General features: G+C 40.2%; 1 protein-coding gene and 1 long non-coding RNA gene across 2 annotated transcripts; one reads left to right on the top strand and one right to left on the bottom strand.

Annotated features, from left to right (window-relative positions):
* The first annotated feature begins 77 nt into the window (after positions 1–77).
* LOC125560906 lies at positions 78–3097 on the top strand. Its single transcript, XR_007306941.1, has 2 exons — positions 78–475; positions 1754–3097. It is a non-coding gene; the product is annotated as an uncharacterized LOC125560906 (long non-coding RNA).
* Positions 3098–5529: 2432 nt separating this feature from the next.
* On the bottom strand, positions 5530–14272 carry LOC5515732 (protein AF-10). The gene is made up of 10 exons (XM_048723252.1): positions 14034–14272; positions 13859–13938; positions 13416–13470; positions 10960–11069; positions 10744–10847; positions 10266–10362; positions 8967–9910; positions 8714–8802; positions 6770–7854; positions 5530–5941 (listed from the first exon to the last, which is right to left on the bottom strand). Exons 1-10 carry the CDS (start codon positions 14263–14265, stop codon positions 5891–5893), a joined length of 2847 nt encoding a protein of 948 aa, XP_048579209.1. The 5' UTR covers positions 14266–14272; the 3' UTR covers positions 5530–5890.
* Positions 14273–18418: the final 4146 nt, after the last annotated feature.

Below are 18418 nucleotides of genomic sequence, written 5' to 3'. Positions count from 1 at the left end.
TTTATGAGTTCCAGCATTTCATAAAATAATTTTCCCACTGTAATAAGACGGGGGTACTTTGGTCAGTTTTAACTTATTTTTTGATGGACCATGTTTCTATTTGTTATGCACTAAATTGAATATTCAAATGCGCACTTTTAAAAAATATTTGGCACCTAAAGTATCGCCAAACCAATTAACTTGGTGCAATACTGGTGAGCCTATCTTTTAAGTAAATAATTTGTGATACAATAATTAGGTTGGTTGACTCGAAACCAATCTAGGAATACAGCTGGGTAAACAAGCAATTCCTATATTTCTTTTCTTTACTAACAAATAGCTATGCTTATATCAGCCATTGCCGCTACACTACGACTTCCGACTTCGATTGACAGGATAGAAACATATTATCATCACATCTATTTTTGATTCTTTAATCTGACGATTCAGGATTGATTTCCACCTAAGCAGTTGAGAGTCCAAGCTAGTCGGCTGGGTCAGTATCATATAATTTACCAAAAAATGATTACGAGGTCTAATTTGCTGACTAACCGAGTTTTTAATGACAAGCTGTTAGTTAATTACTGTACTACGACTACTAAACATCTTCCTTGTCATCCTAATCAACCAGGTTTGGTCTCCGGCAAGTTTGGGCGGGAAAACTGTCGCACATTCGCACGCACATTCTTTCCCAAATTAAGTAAGGGTGAACAAATAAAAAACCACTTCCAAGCACTACAACCATAAAAATTGATTCATAACAAAATAAATTGGAAAAAAGAAAAGGGAGGAAGGAAGGAATGGAGTCTTTTCTAATGGAGTTTTCGAAATGTATCGAGAGTAAGGAAATAAGAAATATGCAAATGGCACCAATACTGGGAAGCGAAAAAAGTGTCCGTTATATGGAGGTGTTAGCTCAATGGGTTTTATTTCATTTATAGAGTTTAGCTGCATAAATTTAAATCGGGAAAGTGTCCATTTTATGAAGGTGTTCGCTCAATGGTTTTTTCAAAGTTCAATTACAAGGTTTGACTGCATAACTTTAGGGCTTACGAAAGTGTCCGTTGTCTCCCAACATTTCGAACTCCCTATCCATCATCAAAATCAATTTTCCTTGGATTTGCACAGAACATTTACCGTATGTTTACCCTATTAAATTGGAATGCATTTGTGATCTTCAGAAATTACTTTGATTTTCCATTTGACATATGAGTCGTGAGATTTCGCCCTACCATTGGTAGGGCCCCCAAATGGTCCCCTGAAATTTCGATGTGCTCGCAGTTTTCGGCTAATGCTCGCGTGCTCGCGCAATTTTTCCGCCGTGCTCGCATTGTATATTTCGATGCGCTCGCTGCTCGATTTATTCAACAACTAAAAAAGTTCGGTCTCGCATAAAAAAAAACGGGGTGTTTGCAAGCTTGCAAGTGCTCGCCAAAGACCATTCGGGGCCCTAATGGTACACAATGCTATGAATTTTGATCCGAGCTCGAGTTTTGCGCAGAACGAACCGTTTTGTTTGAAGATGAAGGAGTTACAATTTAGATATATAAGTGATGAAAGCCAGAGGGAGAGTCCAGCTGAATGGCTACCCAAATAAAAGCCACCATGCCCACATATTTGAGCTTATTATATACCGTTCATTATTCTGAATCCAAATGCACTCCGTACATGCGGTTATTTGAGGTACAAACAAGGCAAATGACGTATGGAATTCTCATGCTTGTCGGCAAAGCACATTCAGCTAAGCAAACTCTCTGTCATCGTATGTGTACAGGTCTCCAGGGGAACGAACGGCGAAGCGCAATAAGCCACGAGATCTTTGGCAGCATACACCGTTTGATCAGAGAGCAATGGAAAGCTGCATGTCCCAAAATGCTCCAAGAGTAATCTGCCCACGAAAAAGAGCACGAGACTAGCATGTTGTCATTGAAACAATGTGTTAAAAAATGTAGCGTATTTGGACACGTATTTACGAGACAAAAGTTCAGTCACCTAATAAAACTATTACGGACAATTACTATTAGGGGCAAGGGCGTTGCCTCGGTGCTGGTGAATGTCAAAGGCGTTGCCTCCAGCTGATTCCACACACTTTCACCTACACAAGACACTTCAAAGCTTAACAAAACCAAGCGACACACTGTTGCTGACATAGTGAATAGCAATTCGTCGCAGCTGAAAGGGACTACATGGGGTTATTTTTAACATTACTATAAAGGCAATAGTTCAAAAGGACAAAGAGGCAATTAGCTAACAAGAATAGCAACTTTAAAACTCTTTGTGTTGCTATGTTTAAAGAGCTTACTCGTAGCAGGTATAGGAATGCTTCACCTGTGTGTCACCTAACGGGTAATTGTCGGCACATAAGACCCAATAATTAATGACCCTGCAATGTTACATGGCAAGAATGACAATGCTCTATTAATTTTGCTATGAATGCCTGTGATAACTACCTTTCAATATCAATCCCTCCTTTTTAGTTTATTTTGCTCAGGGGGAGGTTATCAAGGTGGTCCTCCAAACCTTTATTCATCTGCATAATATTCTCTTTTTTATTTTTTCACTGCCAATGGCATACACGTGGCATTTTTTAACGACTGCTAATTACTGGCATTTACTGTTGCTTCCGAGAAAAATCCAATATCGCTTTTGCCAAAAAGAATTTTTTCTTATACAGAACATAAAATGAAGTAGATAAAGTAAAGTACCACTTAAACTTTTGGTTTGAGAGCAGAGATAATTCAAAAGAATACACATGGCAATTTTGACGGGTAGCTTCCGGTGATTGAAATGTCATTTATTGCCGGGTTTATTTATCATCCGTCAGCCCAAAAAAGCTTTTGACAGCCTTGAAAACTGCGTAAAACTGACTTTTCTTTAATAAGGGTACTGAAAACTTTGGTATACTTCGAACGCAGTTGTGTCGCATAATTTTACAGCCGCGTCCTTTTCGAGGGGTTTATTTGAATATTGCTAGCAGTTATTAGGTTTCTAGGCACCGAAAAAACTAGCAACAAATGGCAAATGCGCAGAAAATGTCATACAAAAACAAACTTAAATAACACTAGTCCGTGATTTACTTAATTATTATTTTTTTGTGCGAATTGCGATCTCTAACAGCCAGTTCGAGAGTCTTGGGGTTTGTTTCTTTTTTAAAAAAAACTGTCCATTTCTGATTAACAACATTTTCGAGGAAGGAATTATATCCTGGCGGCAATGCAGCAATTGCTTCCTTGTTACTTAACCAGCATGTGTTTCATGGTGCATTGAAGAGTGATATTGCATTCGAGTATTATGCATGCGTCCCCTTAAAGAGCTCACAACGACTCTTTTGTTGGCCGAATTGTTCAATAAAGGAGTGCTCTCAAGTGCAACAATGCCACATGCAATTAGTGCTTTCCGTGACCAATTCAAAGAGATGTCTTGTATTAATAAGCTAACCAGCGTTTGCGTTATCGCTTTAACTGCGCTAACGACGACGCGCAAGCGGCATTCTGACAATGAGTGCGCCGAGAAGAGGGTCGAGTATCGCTACAAATAGATAATAGAATATTCCTACTGTGAATGAACCCTTGGCGATTCTTCACGATAGTCAACTAAATTTGTGTTCGCTAATTTATTTTTATTACTTGATTATTTTTTATTATAATTTCCTTTGACCATGTTATAATAAGAAAGACTACAGACAAGCTGTAGAAAACATAGATGGTCTGCATAGGCGGTGTGAAGGCAAGGTATGAATCAACACAATGTTGAAAAGGTCTGTTTGAAACGCCTCTAAAGAAGGTCTAACGCTAGAAACGTTAGCCTGTGTAGCAAGCGTTTCTGTGGAGTTTTAACAGGAATAGAGAGCGAGCGAGGAATATGGCCGCCCCATTTTTCGCGCATATTCCTCACTCCCTCTCTATTCCTGCTGAAACTCCACAGAAACGCTTGCTACGCAGGCTATCGAAACGTCAGCGCAACTACTCTGTTTAACAGAGGCGTTTAACATACCTTTTCAACATTGTATTGATTTATACCTTGTTCCTTTGACCGTGACTCAAATAGAAATGTAAGTATAAGTAAGAGATACTGGTACCTAAGCGGTCGCCTTCGGACCAAAAGACCGCTTATGAAGCTTGTGCCGACATCTTTGATGAACTCAGCAGTAAAACAATCATCAAGTTAGATTAGGGGCAACCGTACGCGTCTCTTCGACCATTTTTTTTTTTTAACTTCTGTGTTAAACCATTACCCCCTGGGGTTCATAGGCCTGATTATTCTCGAAAAATGCCTAAAATTATTTCCGGTACTGCCAAAAAAAAAAACTAAAATTATTTCAATATGCCTAAAGTTTTTTGAAATTCGTAAAAAATTCTCGAAAGACATATGACATGAATCATATGACAAATGTTAAAATTAGTGTAAATGAAATCGCAAAGCTTGCAAATAGAAGGGTGGGTTGTGTACTTGTTTGGTGTGTTTATTTATAGGTAGAGGGGTGGTGTACTTGTTTGGTGTGTTTATTTATAGGTAGAGGGGTGGTGTACTTGTCGGTGTATTTATTTATAGGTAGAGGGGTGGTGTACTTGTTGGTGTATTTATTTATAGGTAGAGGGGTGGTGTACTTGTTGGTGTGTTTATTTATAGGTAGAGGGGTGGTGTACTTGTTGGTGTATTTATTTATAGGTAGAGGGGTGGTGTACTTGTTGGTGTGTTCATATCTTTACAGGTGGAGGGGTGGGGTACTTGTTTGGTGTGTTCACATCTTTACAGGTGGAGGGGTGGTGTACTTGTTTGGTGTTCTCATATCTTTACAGGTGGAGGGGTGGTGTACTTGTTTGGTATGTTCATATCTTTATAGGTGGAAGGGTGGTGTACTTGTTTGGTGTTCTCATATCTTTACAGGTGGAGGGGTGGTGTACTTGTTTGGTATGTTCTTATCTATACAGGTGGAGGGATGGGTTACTTGTTTGGTGTGTTTATATCTTTACAGGTGGAGGGGTGGGGTACTTGTTTGGTGTGTTCATATCTTTATATGTGGTAGGGTGGGGTACTTGTTTGGTGTGTTCACATCTTTACAGGTGGAGGGGTGGTGTACTTGTTTGGTATGTTCATATCTTTATAGGTGGAGGGGTGGTGTACTTGTTTGGTGTGTTCATATCTTTATATGTGGTAGGGTGGGGTACTTGTTTGGTGTGTTCACATCTTTACAGGTGGAGGGGTGGTGTACTTGTTTGGTATGTTCATATCTTTATATGTGGTAGGGTGGGGTACTTGTTTGGTGTGTTCATATCTTTACAGGTGGTAGGGTGGGGTACTTGTTTGGTGTGTTCATATCTTTACAGGTGGTAGGGTGGGGTACTTGTTTGGTGTGTTCACATCTTTACAGGAGGAGGGGTATCTGTTTGGTGTGTTGATATCTTTACAGGTGGAGGGGTGGGTTACTTGGTGTGTTCATATCTTTATAGGTGGAGGGTTGGGGGTTCTGCTTTTTTCTATATCATTTTCTGTTTGTGACTATTAGATGTTGACTAAAGAATCATTATCTTGATCTAACCCTTACTACAATTTTGTAAAGCATCGCTAAGCTTTATTGTATAGTAACTATTACTTTTATGTTCATATATAGGAAGATATCTAATATACCCCTGTCCTTCTATAACGTAAATGTACATATAAAAAGGATGAGTGATTTGAATGAATGCAATTTTGTACATAAAAACGCTAAAATAAGGCGAGTGAGAAATACAGACTTAATAAGACGGTGTACTTTGCCGGTCGTTCGGTAAGTGGATCGAAATAATGAGGTTTCTGTGGTATTTTAGCGCGAAAGCGAAGCTTTGTCAGGTTGGACTCTCTTTTACAACCGTCTTTCAATGGACTGGTGATAAGCTAGAGGCCCTCTTCACGTCAGCATAACAAAGTGGAGCTATTTCTCCGTTTTGCCAGAATGACCGCTCTTGTCTCCATAATTAATCACCTAAAAAGGAAAACAGTGTGGAGTAAATACGCTATGTATTGCTTTATCAAGCACTATGCATGGAAAATTAGACAACCACTACTGATGGAACAAAATGGGCATCAAAGAGAGTATTAGGGACAAGGTACCCTGGGTACAACAGGCTCGAGCTTCACTCGTTCACTGACACATGTTGTGAAGCTTGGAGCCTCTGGTACCCAGGTCAGCACGGTCAGGCTCTCGCGTACAATCCCACACAACCTGTTCATTATCTTCTCTCTTTTTCGCCTATCCAAACTAGGTTAGCGTCTAAACAACCACATATTCAACAACCAAACAAACAGTATCACTATTTCTTGAAGATGCTGCTGCAACCAAAGTTGAGTTTTGAGTCTCGGTACGATAGTTCAAAGGACCATTCAAACTCTTGATTTGAGTGAGTTTCGAGTCAATGGTCAATGGTTAATAGGATCTCCAACACAAGCTTGTTAGGGTGAATATTCCCTGTATCTAATGTTAAAAACAATAACAACAAAAGACAAAAGCTTTTCCGATGTATTTAAACACACACTATAAAGGTTTTTCACCAATCAACGGTACCAGCAATTCAAAGGCAAAATATGTTTACCTTATGCAATTATTCACCAGATTTGTTGGTCGAGCAATTATTTAAGCCTTTGTTTCGTTTTCACGTGTTGCTAAGCATAAAATGTGAGCAAACACGACAACACAAACAAAGCATGCTCCAATGAGAGATGGAATGACTGCAACCCCTTTGGGAGATGGAAGACAGCAACTCCTTGTTGCTTTCAAGCTGTAACATGACAGTATATGATCAAATGCACAAACCTTAGCAGTAGGATTACTATTGATCTGCATGACAGGCAGCGTTGACAGCACCGTGGTTCCTGAAGAGAGGCCTTGTGCAAGACCGAGCTGCTCGCTGAAGGTTACAAACCCTGCTGGGTAGCGCACAGGAAGAAACTGCTGAGGGATCACAGTAGGTGTGGTTTGATTACTTTGTGCCTGTGAAAACACCAATTCTTTGGCTTTCTCTTGGTCGTGCCTACTAGCGGAGCTCCGGTTGTCTTTTAGTTGCTGTTGTTGCTGCTGCTGTTGTTGTTGGATGACAAGCATGAGTTGCTGGTGGTGTAATTGCTGCTGTAGTTGGGCTGACACCGGTTGCTGCGGCAGGATTAGTGGCTGTTTGCTGCTGCTGTGTTTGCTTGACAAGTGTTGGACTTGTCTTTGTTGCTGTGGGGTCAGAGGTAACTGCTGTTTTGGAAGGAGCTGGCTCTGCTGGGAGACTGCTATCTTCGCTTGGGATACTGGTAGCATGGTCACTGCGCCTTGGGTCATCACTGGCTTTTGGTGTTCCACAGCCTGCTGCACTTTTTGCTCAGGTTTCAAACCAGCACCACCACCGACATGTTTCTTTTGGTCAGTGACTATTGGAGACACTTTCACCGACTGAGTCTTGGGGGTTTTACTCGTCTCAGCTTTAAGGTTCACACTCACTGCTGGAACTGTCTCCCTAACTCCCGTTTTCCCCTGGGCCTGCTGTATATTGTACTGGCTACTCCTGGGTGCTGTCTCCGAAACGTTACACACAGTGGGTTCTACCATGGCAACAGTGCTAACTGACCTTGGACAATGGAATCCACTATCTCTGTTAGATGGGGATAAAACACCAGTAGTGCTCGACATAATGCTGCTTGTTTGCGTCGTTACAAGTGAACTTTTAGACGATGCATCCCTCATTGTCACATCAGTTGGTGTGGATGAGCTGTTTGTTGGGGTGCAAGACATGGGTGCCGACAGGCGGGCGTTCACTTGCAACAGCTGGCTTCGTCTTGCTATCAGGGCATCTAGACGAGCCTCTAGTCTGCTGTTGTCTGCCTTGAGTTGGTGTAGACTTGACATCAAGGACGCAACTTCAGGTACAAACAAAACAATGATAAAACACAGAATGAGCAGTTTAAGACAGCTGTAAAAAATAGGTTATTAGTTTTGAATTGATCAGGCAGTAAATAGAGTAATCAAATTCCATGAGTTTAAACTCAATGATTTATTTTCAGATAAGTCATGCTCTGTGGTACAATACCGTAAATGATCTAATAAACGCCCCTATCTAAAGAACGCCTCCTATCTAATGTAGCCCCCCTTAAAGCCGCATTTTCACAAATTTACTTCCGGTCGATTACTTAATAATTTCCGGTCATTTTTAACGGAAAACCCGAAAAATATTTCAAAATATTGAAAGCAGTGTGTCTATTGCAAGTTTCTTCGAGGATGTGATTGATAATTTGGAGCGGATGGCATGTTAAATATATCGGATTCTTATAGATTCTTTTGTCTTTTAACGGTCAAGGTTTCTGTCGTACCTCCGGAAGTGAACTGGTGACAATGCGGCTTTAAGCTTATAAGTTTGTAATGAACGCCCTTCTCTAACAAACGCCCCCTCTCCTAGCTTAAAAACAAATGACATAGGAATTTCGGTAATATAAATCAAAATTAATTATCTAAGTTTGGCTTCTAGTAGGTAAGACTTGATCAAGTGTCAAGAAATGCTTGCTACGTTAGGCCTATAATTTTACATGATCCTGGCTGAGACTAGAACCCCACTGCACTTGGATTTTGTTATATTGTTAGTTTACAAAGAATACCCCCCTCTAATAAACGCCTCCTATCTATTGAACGCCATCCCCCCCCCCCCCCCCCCCCCCTCGGACCATCGAAATTTAATAAACGCCCGGTGCGTTTATTAGATCTATTCAAGATTGACTTTCGTACCATCATACTGTGAAGCCTGCTGCATAAGGAACTGAGCCCCTTGCTCCCATTGGTACTCCAGCAGCTGTTCCAAACTGCTAGGGAGTTGACTGCAAAGTAAGAGTTTGGAAACATGAGGAACTGCTGACTAACAAGTGATTTGATAAAGTCTTCCACCATGCTACATTCTGACAAAAGTATGACTTGTGTTTGAACAAATCTTGCCACTGCAAAAGCAGAAGGCACTACAGTCTAACATAAGAGTATAACTTACAGTGGGACGTTGTTGGGTGGAGTCTGCTTGTTGTGCTGCTCAGAGACATGGTTCCCATTTTCCAGCAAGCCAGCGTGCCTGGGCTGTGGGGTGACATATTGTCCAGGGTTACCTGGAGGAAGACCATTCTGGATCGGAACAGGGCTTGAATGAATAGAGGCTGCCCCACCACTATAACTCGGATGAGCTGAGCTGCTGGAGACTGGAGAAGGGCTAGATGCAGGTATGGCACTGTTAAGAAGTGATTTCTTCCTTGGTACTTTAACACCACTTTGTTTGTTTGCTTGTTTTGGTTGCTGTTTTGCAAGCATTTTCTTTGTTGGCGGCCTTCCAACTTTGCGCTTAGGCTCTTCATCATTCTTTGTGCTAGGACGTTTCTTGTTCACTGTAATAGCCTTAGACTTGTTACTGCTAGATGCTACATTGGCTGCCTGATAGTGGAGCTTGGGCAAAGCCGTGCTTACCAAGGGCGGGGTCGGGGTTGACTTGGCTACACTGAATAATTGCACTGGCTCATGTTGTGCTTTTGTAGTTGGTGGGCTCACATTAGATATACTCGGAACATATCCACTCTCCATTGGTTTTATACGAGGTATTGGAGAAACAGCATCTTGTACAGCAGTTTTTGATGCAGGTAATTCGACACTCATGTTGACTTCTGCATTGCCCTGCAAATCAGGTCCTTTTTCGTTAGCAACAGGTGGAGTTTTCACACTAGCTGGCTTTTTCCCTCTTGGTTTGGCATTGCTTGGTGTTGCTGATGCCGTTTGGTTTAGTTCTGTCTCTTTATCTTGGGGCTTGCTGTTATCTGGTTTAGTTGCGGGGATGGCCCCAGTTGAGTTTGTACTGCTCTCACTGCTTGTACGAGATTTTTGCTTCCTAACGTCAAACTTCATCTTGGCTTTCTCTTTCTCTGGAGTCTTGTTAAATAAAATTCCCTTTGCCTTTGGACAAAAGAGGTGAGAAAAAAAAAATATTATTACAGGCTTATATTGGCAAGAATGGCATAAATAGTATGATATACTGTATAAAAAGAAAATTCATATATGCAGTTCATGTGTATAGTTTACTGAGTAACCTGTCCGGTGCAGTTGGCAGAGCAAGACCTGTGTGTCAACATTAGGTTTTGGGTTTGGTTCTCAGTGTGAGTTGGATTACAGTAATTTCTTCTCGCCTTTGTTCTCCACAGAAAATAACAATCATCAGCCTGCAGCACCTTCTATTCCTTTGACGAGACCTGCACTTTCTTACTGAATGAACTTGGGGATGATGAACATCCAAAATTTATTATTTCAATACCTTTTTGTTCCAGTGGAACTGGCAGTACCCAACGTATTTTACCGTTGGCCCAGACTGACCATCATTTTCTTCACATAGCAAGCCACAGCTCTGAGCACTGCAAATCACAAAATTGATTGCAGGGAGCAAATATGGTAAAAACCATGGAGTCAGCATAGTTCTTCTACATCTTACTCCATAACAAGGAAACCCACAGTATACTGCATTGAAGATGAAAAAGAGCTGGGATCACTCAGCATCATTGCAGTGTTTGCTTTCTTGAGCGTTTGCCAGGTAAGGAGATTAAACTGGACATCTAGTCTCTTATTTTGTACTAATGACTAGTCTGAAAAGTGGTACATGTCATTATGTGCATAGAACAGAACATAGAATATTTCTACAGGCTACAGTATAAGAAATTAATTCTCATTTAGGTCACCCAAAAAGAAAAGAACACAAGGTGTAATGTCTTTGTTGTAGGAAATAGTAGGGACCATACCATGTTACATGGAATGTTTGTTTGCAGCCAAGCTTGTTACAGTTCATGCAGCCCCCGTGAGCTGTTCTACTTTCTTTCCCTCTTTCCTCACATATATAGCAGGTCTGAGAACAATAACACAATGCTGTCAGTCTTAGTACTTATCAACTGCACAACCACTTCTCATTGGAATGATGAACACTGAGTTCATCAAACAAAACAATTAATTATGTAAACCTTGAGGTAACGTTCATGGGGGACTGAGGCCAGCAAGATGGGTTCCATGGTACTGACATTACCAAAACGCACTTCTGGGATGTACAGTGCACAAACGACATGTGCCCAACCTAAAAAAAAGATAATACATATAGGATACAATAGCGGGAGGTAAGGGGAGATGTTCAAAATGTCAGTTGCTTTACATTCAAATACCTGTCAGTTGATTTACAGACTGCTACACACATTGTAAGATCACGGGAATTAGGATACTTTGTCAGCGATTTCTTAATAAAATAACCAAAAATGCATTCCCAATTCGCTGAATATTGTATTCAGCAAAAAAATATCTCTAACCTTGGTGCGAAATGTCTCCTGCCTCCCGATTCAGCGATTTCTCTTGTCTAAAAACCCACGCGATCGTTGTTTTCAACTCTCGAAACATTTGAACAGTACAGAGTAACCATAGCCTCTTGAGTGTTTGTGACTAGCCCGAACGCTCTTCGAACCTAACTTCATATTTAGGTTCTAAAAAAAATAGGAAGGGAGTGAAACAACGCTCGATTCCATTATTCAAAAACCTGCCTAGTTACGGCCAATGTTGTGATGTTGGTATGAGACATGATTTACGAGTGACAGCTCACTTTCTCTTTGAACTTATCGCAGGGCCGACACACGCCCGGGCATGCGGCAAGTGCAGGGATCGGGGTTTATTTTTAAAAATGTTTCTACGGACCGTTGCATTTCTTCATCCAAAAAGTTAAATGGCATCCGATGACCAGATAATAATTTTATTTGCTCTTTCCAGTTATATGACATCTTTCGATATTTGAGCGGGAAAACATTTCTTTTTCCTGCCTAGACAAAATTAGCCCTGATCCCTGTGCTTGTCGCCTTCCCCTGGCGTGTGTCGGCATTGCGATAAGTTCAAAGAGAAAGTGAGCTGTCACTCATCCATCATGTCTCATACCAACATCACAACATTGGCCGTAACTAGGCAGGTTTTCGAACAATGGAATCGAGCGTTGTTTCACTCCCTTCCTATTTTATATATCACCTAAATACGAAGTTAGGTTCGGAGAGAGCCCGGGCTAGTCACCAACACTCAAGAGGCTATGCTGTTCAAATGTTTCGAGAGTTGAAAACAACGATCGCGTGGGTTTTTAGACAAGAGAAATAGAAATATAACGAGAAAGGATTTCGCTGAATCGGGAGGCAGGAGACATTTCGCACAAAGGTTAGAGATTTTTTATTCCTGAATACAATATTAAATACAAATTGGGAATGCATTTTTGGTTATTTTATTAAAAAAATCGCTGAAAAAGTATCCTAATTCCCGTGGTAAGATATTGAGTGTGGGCTAGTGTTTAAACACTGTCGCTTAAGGGCCTATGGTACTATCTTTTGAGTCTGTTGCTAGGGAAATTTGTTTGTTTTATAAAAGCTTCTGTTTTTGTCAAATCTCTTGGAACTTTCATCATAAGTGTTTTAGACATAAATGACATAAGTGATGATGACATCTGACCCCTCCCATGGTCAAAAGTTTAAATTAATCTCTTGGGGAAAAAAAATAAGTTGGAACTGGAGTTTCTAAGAAAATAAAAATAAAAAAAAGACTTGACCAGGGATTGAACCTGGAGCACTTGCTTATGAGTCAAAGGTGCTAACCACTGGTCCATGGAATGAAGTTGTAGGACGCACGGCGATCTTAGTCTATTTAATCAAATGAAGCGCTTTTCCCTTTCGTACCAACGGTGTTTGGTAGCAACGAGATAGTACCATAGGCCATTAAATTGTAAGGTTGTGTTGGCTTACATTTGCTTGATTTTTTGCCTAGAGGTTCTTTGTGTAATATAAAACAAAATAAGCATTATTAGTATTTCTGGTAGATAATTCTTGATATTCTTGAATAGCTCATTCTTGAGATATTGAAGATTGTAAGACTCTTGATTTGTCTGAAATTACTTGATTTGCCTAAAAATTACTACTTTTTCATGATTAAAGGTACTTTGCAGAATCAGATCTCAAGAACAGATTATCCACACAAAAATACTAATGCTTGCTTATGTCGGTGGAGATTGATAAGTAGGGGGTGGAAGTTATTTTATTTTATTAGTTCAAATAAAACTAAAATCAATGTTTATAAAAAGGTAGCTGGCGCTCAGTGGAAAATAGCTGGTGTTTCCGCCAGCCGCCAGGGCCTAATAAAACCCCTGCTGTATGCCAGCACTATTTACAACTTCATACAGTATATAGGTTAATGCAGTGGGTTTTTAATGACAGGATCTCTTTTTTATGTTATTACAGGATAAGACGAGAGATCCACAGTTTCTAATGTAGACAGCAGGGTTTATACACCAAGCCAACCTGGCCGAGCCATAAAGCTTGAGACATTCTATCTTTGAATAAACCGAGTTTTAACTGCCATTTAACTGTTTTATCTGACTAAAATGACAATTGCTATATAAATTTCATACCTCCATTGTCAGTGCGTTTGAGAGCTCCAACCTTTGAAGGACATAACTCACATTTCTGGAGATAAGAGTAAATAGAACACCTGTTGATAATACTTTAACAGATTCTGTAAACGATCTTTTCTGCAGAAGAAATCTAAAACTCGAAATTTTGGTACCAAAACAAACTTTGATTGATAGTTCAAATTGAAGAAAATTCTACTTAAGTATACTTACTCTTATTTAAGCTTAAGTTATATAAGTTAACCTCAAAAAAGACACGTGGAATAGTATTTTGACATTTCAATGCAAAAAAAATTGAATTCGATACGGTAAGAATTCTATATCGATAATCTAACAGCCGTACTGACATTATTTTTAGGGCTTGTCAATTGTGTGCGGCATGTTTCAAATGACTACAATTATTTTGTTCTTGTTTTAAGTTAACATAACATTCGCATGCTTACAACTCTCGCGATTCGTTCTTGAGACTCGCACTTCCTACAAAACCACGGGCCCTTCGGGACTTGGACTATACCATAACAAGCTGTAAATACATCAATGTATACACAGCATAAGAAGCGGAAATGACAAAATATCACGTTAAGTTGTCAGTGAATGGTTTCGTGCTTGTTGTCAAACCTTGATGCACAGCTACATTGCACCCGTGACCGTCACAGTAAACCAACGGGTTCTCGTCCCATCCTCGCTCATCCGAACATACACAACAGCCCCCAACCATCGCTTTTACCATATCTGACCTACAGAGATAGTTTTTTAAGCGTGGTAGCACGGTCAGCTGGTTTTTATCGGTTGTTGTTTCATATTTCGGCGGGCGAAATGCGAGGGGTAAAATGGACGCGCCAAATAACATTGAAGTGCGCATGCACTTAAATATATATCGCAGGCTCAGAAAATTCCTCCAAATAAAAAATGGCTACCGTAAATGACCTAATAAACGCCAGGGGCGTTTATTAAATTTCAATGGTCCGAAGAGAAGTCAGAGAGAGAGAGGGGGGGGGGGGGGGGGGGGGGCTTCATTGGATAGGAGGCGTTTATTAGAAAGAGGCGTTCTTTACAAACTATAAAAATATATTTAATTTACGGTAAACTAAAAAAAAAAAATTCGAACAAGCAAGCAGCCGCCCTTGGCTAGAAGGCACATCGATATGTTAAAGTAAAATAACACTAACAAGAGGCGACGTGCACTAAATACTTGACTTTTTGGATGGAAAACTCGCGCGTGAACGGCTTTTAGGGAAGGGTCATTATTATATGCTATGTTTGGGTAGGAGGGTTGCGATTTTTTGAGCGTCGATTTGGGGGAGGGCCTCAAATTTTGAAACAGGGTTTAGTAAGGAGGGCCTTATTTTTTAGAAAGGTCTTCTGATCAATTTCCGAGCCTCCTAAAAATCTGGAATTGTTAAAGTTTACTGGGGAGACCCCCTATACCCCCTACAAATAGATGAATGAATGTGATGCACTTGCACTTTCATGACTTACGTTTCGCTAGTGTTGTAAGATATTATCCCCTAAAGTGTGGCTTCTCCATTTTTTTTCTTTTGCAGTTTTGGTTTATTTCCATCACTGAATATGCAATTTTAAATTCATGTTAAAGTCCCCCCTTACTAACTTTTCAGATTGGTGGTACAAAGATATGTAAAATGATACTTCATTTGGGAATTTCATGAGGGAGCATGCCTTCAGGAGACTCCCTTATACAATAGTATTGACACCCCTGAAAAAAGAGCTTGAAACAGCACTTCTCCTGGCTTGATGGTGTTTAAGGCAAGCTCCTCCGCCCCTACTTCATGGGCATGCCTAAGTCAGTGTCCCTCCCCTCCACACACATCGATTTGGCATGCGGGGGGAGGGAGCGGCGTCTGTTTCCCCACTATTTAAGTTAAAACAACGACACTCAGATCATATTCTGGTTAACAAATTATAATATTCTTCTTGGCAAAGTGCCCAATCCCCTTTCTTTGTACTGCGCAGATTTTAACTGTGTTAACTACATTTGTGGGCAACTTCTTATTACAATTGTGGGTTTATTACATTTGTGGGCTCTGCACTCATACGTGCTCCTGAGAAAACGTGCCGTACGTAGAGCATCTCACAACTAGTGTTTTTGCTTTAGATTGGCCGGGAAGGGTGAAAATTTTAGAACCAGAAAAAAAAATATATTTACCAGCCCTACCCCCCCCCCCTAATAAATAATGACCATTTGCTTAGCAGCACAATCTCGATAATCATTTTACTTTTGCACTAATGCAGTTTCACATAATGGATTTGGCAGATTAGAAAAGATTCATGAAAGAAAATTCGGTTATGAGATTAGCGTGCAAAATGGGCGACAATGCTTGCAGAACAGATAGGCTGAATTCGGAAGTGCAAAAATGTAGTGCTCCTTTTTGTATTCCTGTTTACAGTTCGTGTACTTCCTCTCATCCGGGGGTATATATGGTCTAGCGTGTCTCCCTGTTTTAATGGCCAAAATTGTAATGGTCAAGCCTCAATTGTTATCATAGAGACATTATTTTTAGAGTTATTATTACCTAAATTGTAATCTTCATAGATTGCTAGATTAAAACATATTACTATTTACGATTGATTCTGTACAGGTGCATTCCAATCCAAAAAGTAGAAAGATCAATATAGTGGCTCCAACTCACTTCAGAGGGTATCAGGCATTCCTTCAGTAGCCCTTTGGTGCACTTACAACCTGGGACCAAGAGAGCATAAGATATCTTATGCTCTCTTGCTGAGACATAATACAAATGGTTTTCTGTACAAAGTATTTTCTGCTGTTTCTTTTCAACAGTGATGCACTATAAAAACAAAAATTGAAACATTTGTTTTCTTTTTTTTTGTATGCCACTCCCTTGTTTGGCTTTTCCTACGCCACCGATAGCGATTCAAGTGTAAGAATATGAACGCCTGAATATTCCACTTCTTGTCTTTAGGTACGGTAATACGAGCAGCAAAATCGTACACTGATGACGAAATTATCACACTACTACAGCAACAAGCTTATAATTATTAACCCTGCGAGCTGTGATTTCCTATTCTCTATTATTCTCCTCTATTTTCGCCAGCTGCGAGGGCCCAAAACAGGAAATCACTTGTCGAAGGCTGCTTGTTTATTGTAGATATTGTGCCTCATTGATTGTTATTGATTGTTATATGTGTATATTTTACTAACAGCATTGATCATTTATAATTGTTTAGGTACACATTAAGGTTATTTTACCTGTGATGTTTTTGTAACTGCGCATTTGCTTTTCTTGCGCGCAAAATAGTCTTATACACGTGCATCTCAACGATAGCATCAATGCTCAATGCTGTAGGCTCAGGGGCAGATCCAGTTACTGATCCAGTGGTTCTTGGTACGTCACATAGATCTAACAATACTTCACGCTGAATTGAATTTGTCGCGTCAGCAAAGTCAAGCAGGCGATGGCTCATAGTTTCTTCAAACGAAGTGACTTTTTAATTTTTCTGGCTCAAAAAGGGGGGGGGGGGGGGTGGATATCCACCCACCCCCCCCCCCCCACCACCACCACCACTGTATCCGCCCCTGAGGCTAGCGTTGGAGGCTCAAGAAACCAAATCGTCCAAGACCTCGATCGATATGTCACAGTGAGCTATACGTGGCGTATAACCGACTCTTGGTTATTGCCTTCCTATTAATGCGCGGGTGCCTGATATGTCTTTGTATTGTACAGTACGTGATAAATAGTATTAAATCTCATCCGTACCATCCATACATTGGATGTATGGTCTTCAAGCCGTAGATTACTTTAGCTAGGTTGTGCTTATTGATCCAGCGCCAGAGATAAGAGCCACAGGTTTTAAGCAGTTGTTTCGGTTACGCACCCTTGGATACCTGGGCCGTAGCTAGCAGCGAGCTGCACCCCCCTTTTCCAAAGTAGAACCGTGGGGGGGGGAGTGGAGGAGGTTAGGGGTAGCTGGGTGAGATCAGTTATTCCTGTATTCCTAAGTATCCATGTATTTTGATATACCTAAAATATTCTTGCATTCCGATACCAATAAAGTGGACATATGGCAGTACTACACATATTTTTGGCTTTTATTGCGCGCATATGAAGAAAACGTTGTCGTTTTGAGGGACTGGTACCTAGGAATCTTAGTTTTTCTCAGATACTTTCCCCATTGACCAAAGATGGTCACAGTCACTGTTTTTCTCTTCTGGTTACAATTCATAAAGTTTACGAAGCACCTGTGGTACGGCAACCTTTAAAATGAAAAGAATCATGCAGTTTTTCAAAATAATGAATATATTAGTTTCCTTATATGGAAGTGACCGCGTTTGTCAAAAACGACAACTTTTGGCTAAATTTTCTTGATTTAAAAAAAAAATGCTTTTCAGAGAAAAATAGCCATCTAAGTCATAAGTTTATTGTTTCGCAGTTTGAGTCCCGACAACTCGAGTCTCGAATTGGAAACTAGTTCGAGCCGACTAGGACCAACAGTATCCTCCAAAACAGTATCCTCAAAAAATCTCCTTTCTCCTTTTTTAACTTCATCTCTTGAGATAAAAGTGTAAAAAAAAAAACACATACAATATAAAAATATATTGCGTAAATAAAATCGCGTGTTCCACAGATTAAATTTAATAGTGGACTTGGTCTAAAAGATCACATGGCTGTTTGAGTGGCGAACTAGCGCGCAATCAGGTTTTTAGCGGCAAAATAACAGCAACTTATTTAGTGCTTACGAAAAAAGCCAGAATTTCCTTCAAAAGGGGTTTAGTTTCATTTATTTTTTTTTATTTTTCGTCGTTCTCTGGTGTGACGGGCGCAGTCATTTCTGATTTTTTTTTTATTATTATTTTGTTTTGAATTTGCCACTCAGAAAGTCACGTGATCTCTTAGCGCATACTCCCCTATTATTTGATTAATAACTATCCCATGTAAATCAAATACCTTGCGGCTTTAGTACAATACCACGGAGAGTGAGATGGTATTATTACAATAATAAAATAAAGCAAAGTACCTATGTAAGTG

Source organism: Nematostella vectensis, chromosome 2 (assembly GCF_932526225.1).
Source record: "Nematostella vectensis chromosome 2, jaNemVect1.1, whole genome shotgun sequence".
NCBI classification, from domain to species: Eukaryota; Metazoa; Cnidaria; class Anthozoa; order Actiniaria; family Edwardsiidae; genus Nematostella; species Nematostella vectensis.
This window is presented reverse-complemented; position numbering and strand designations above follow the sequence as displayed.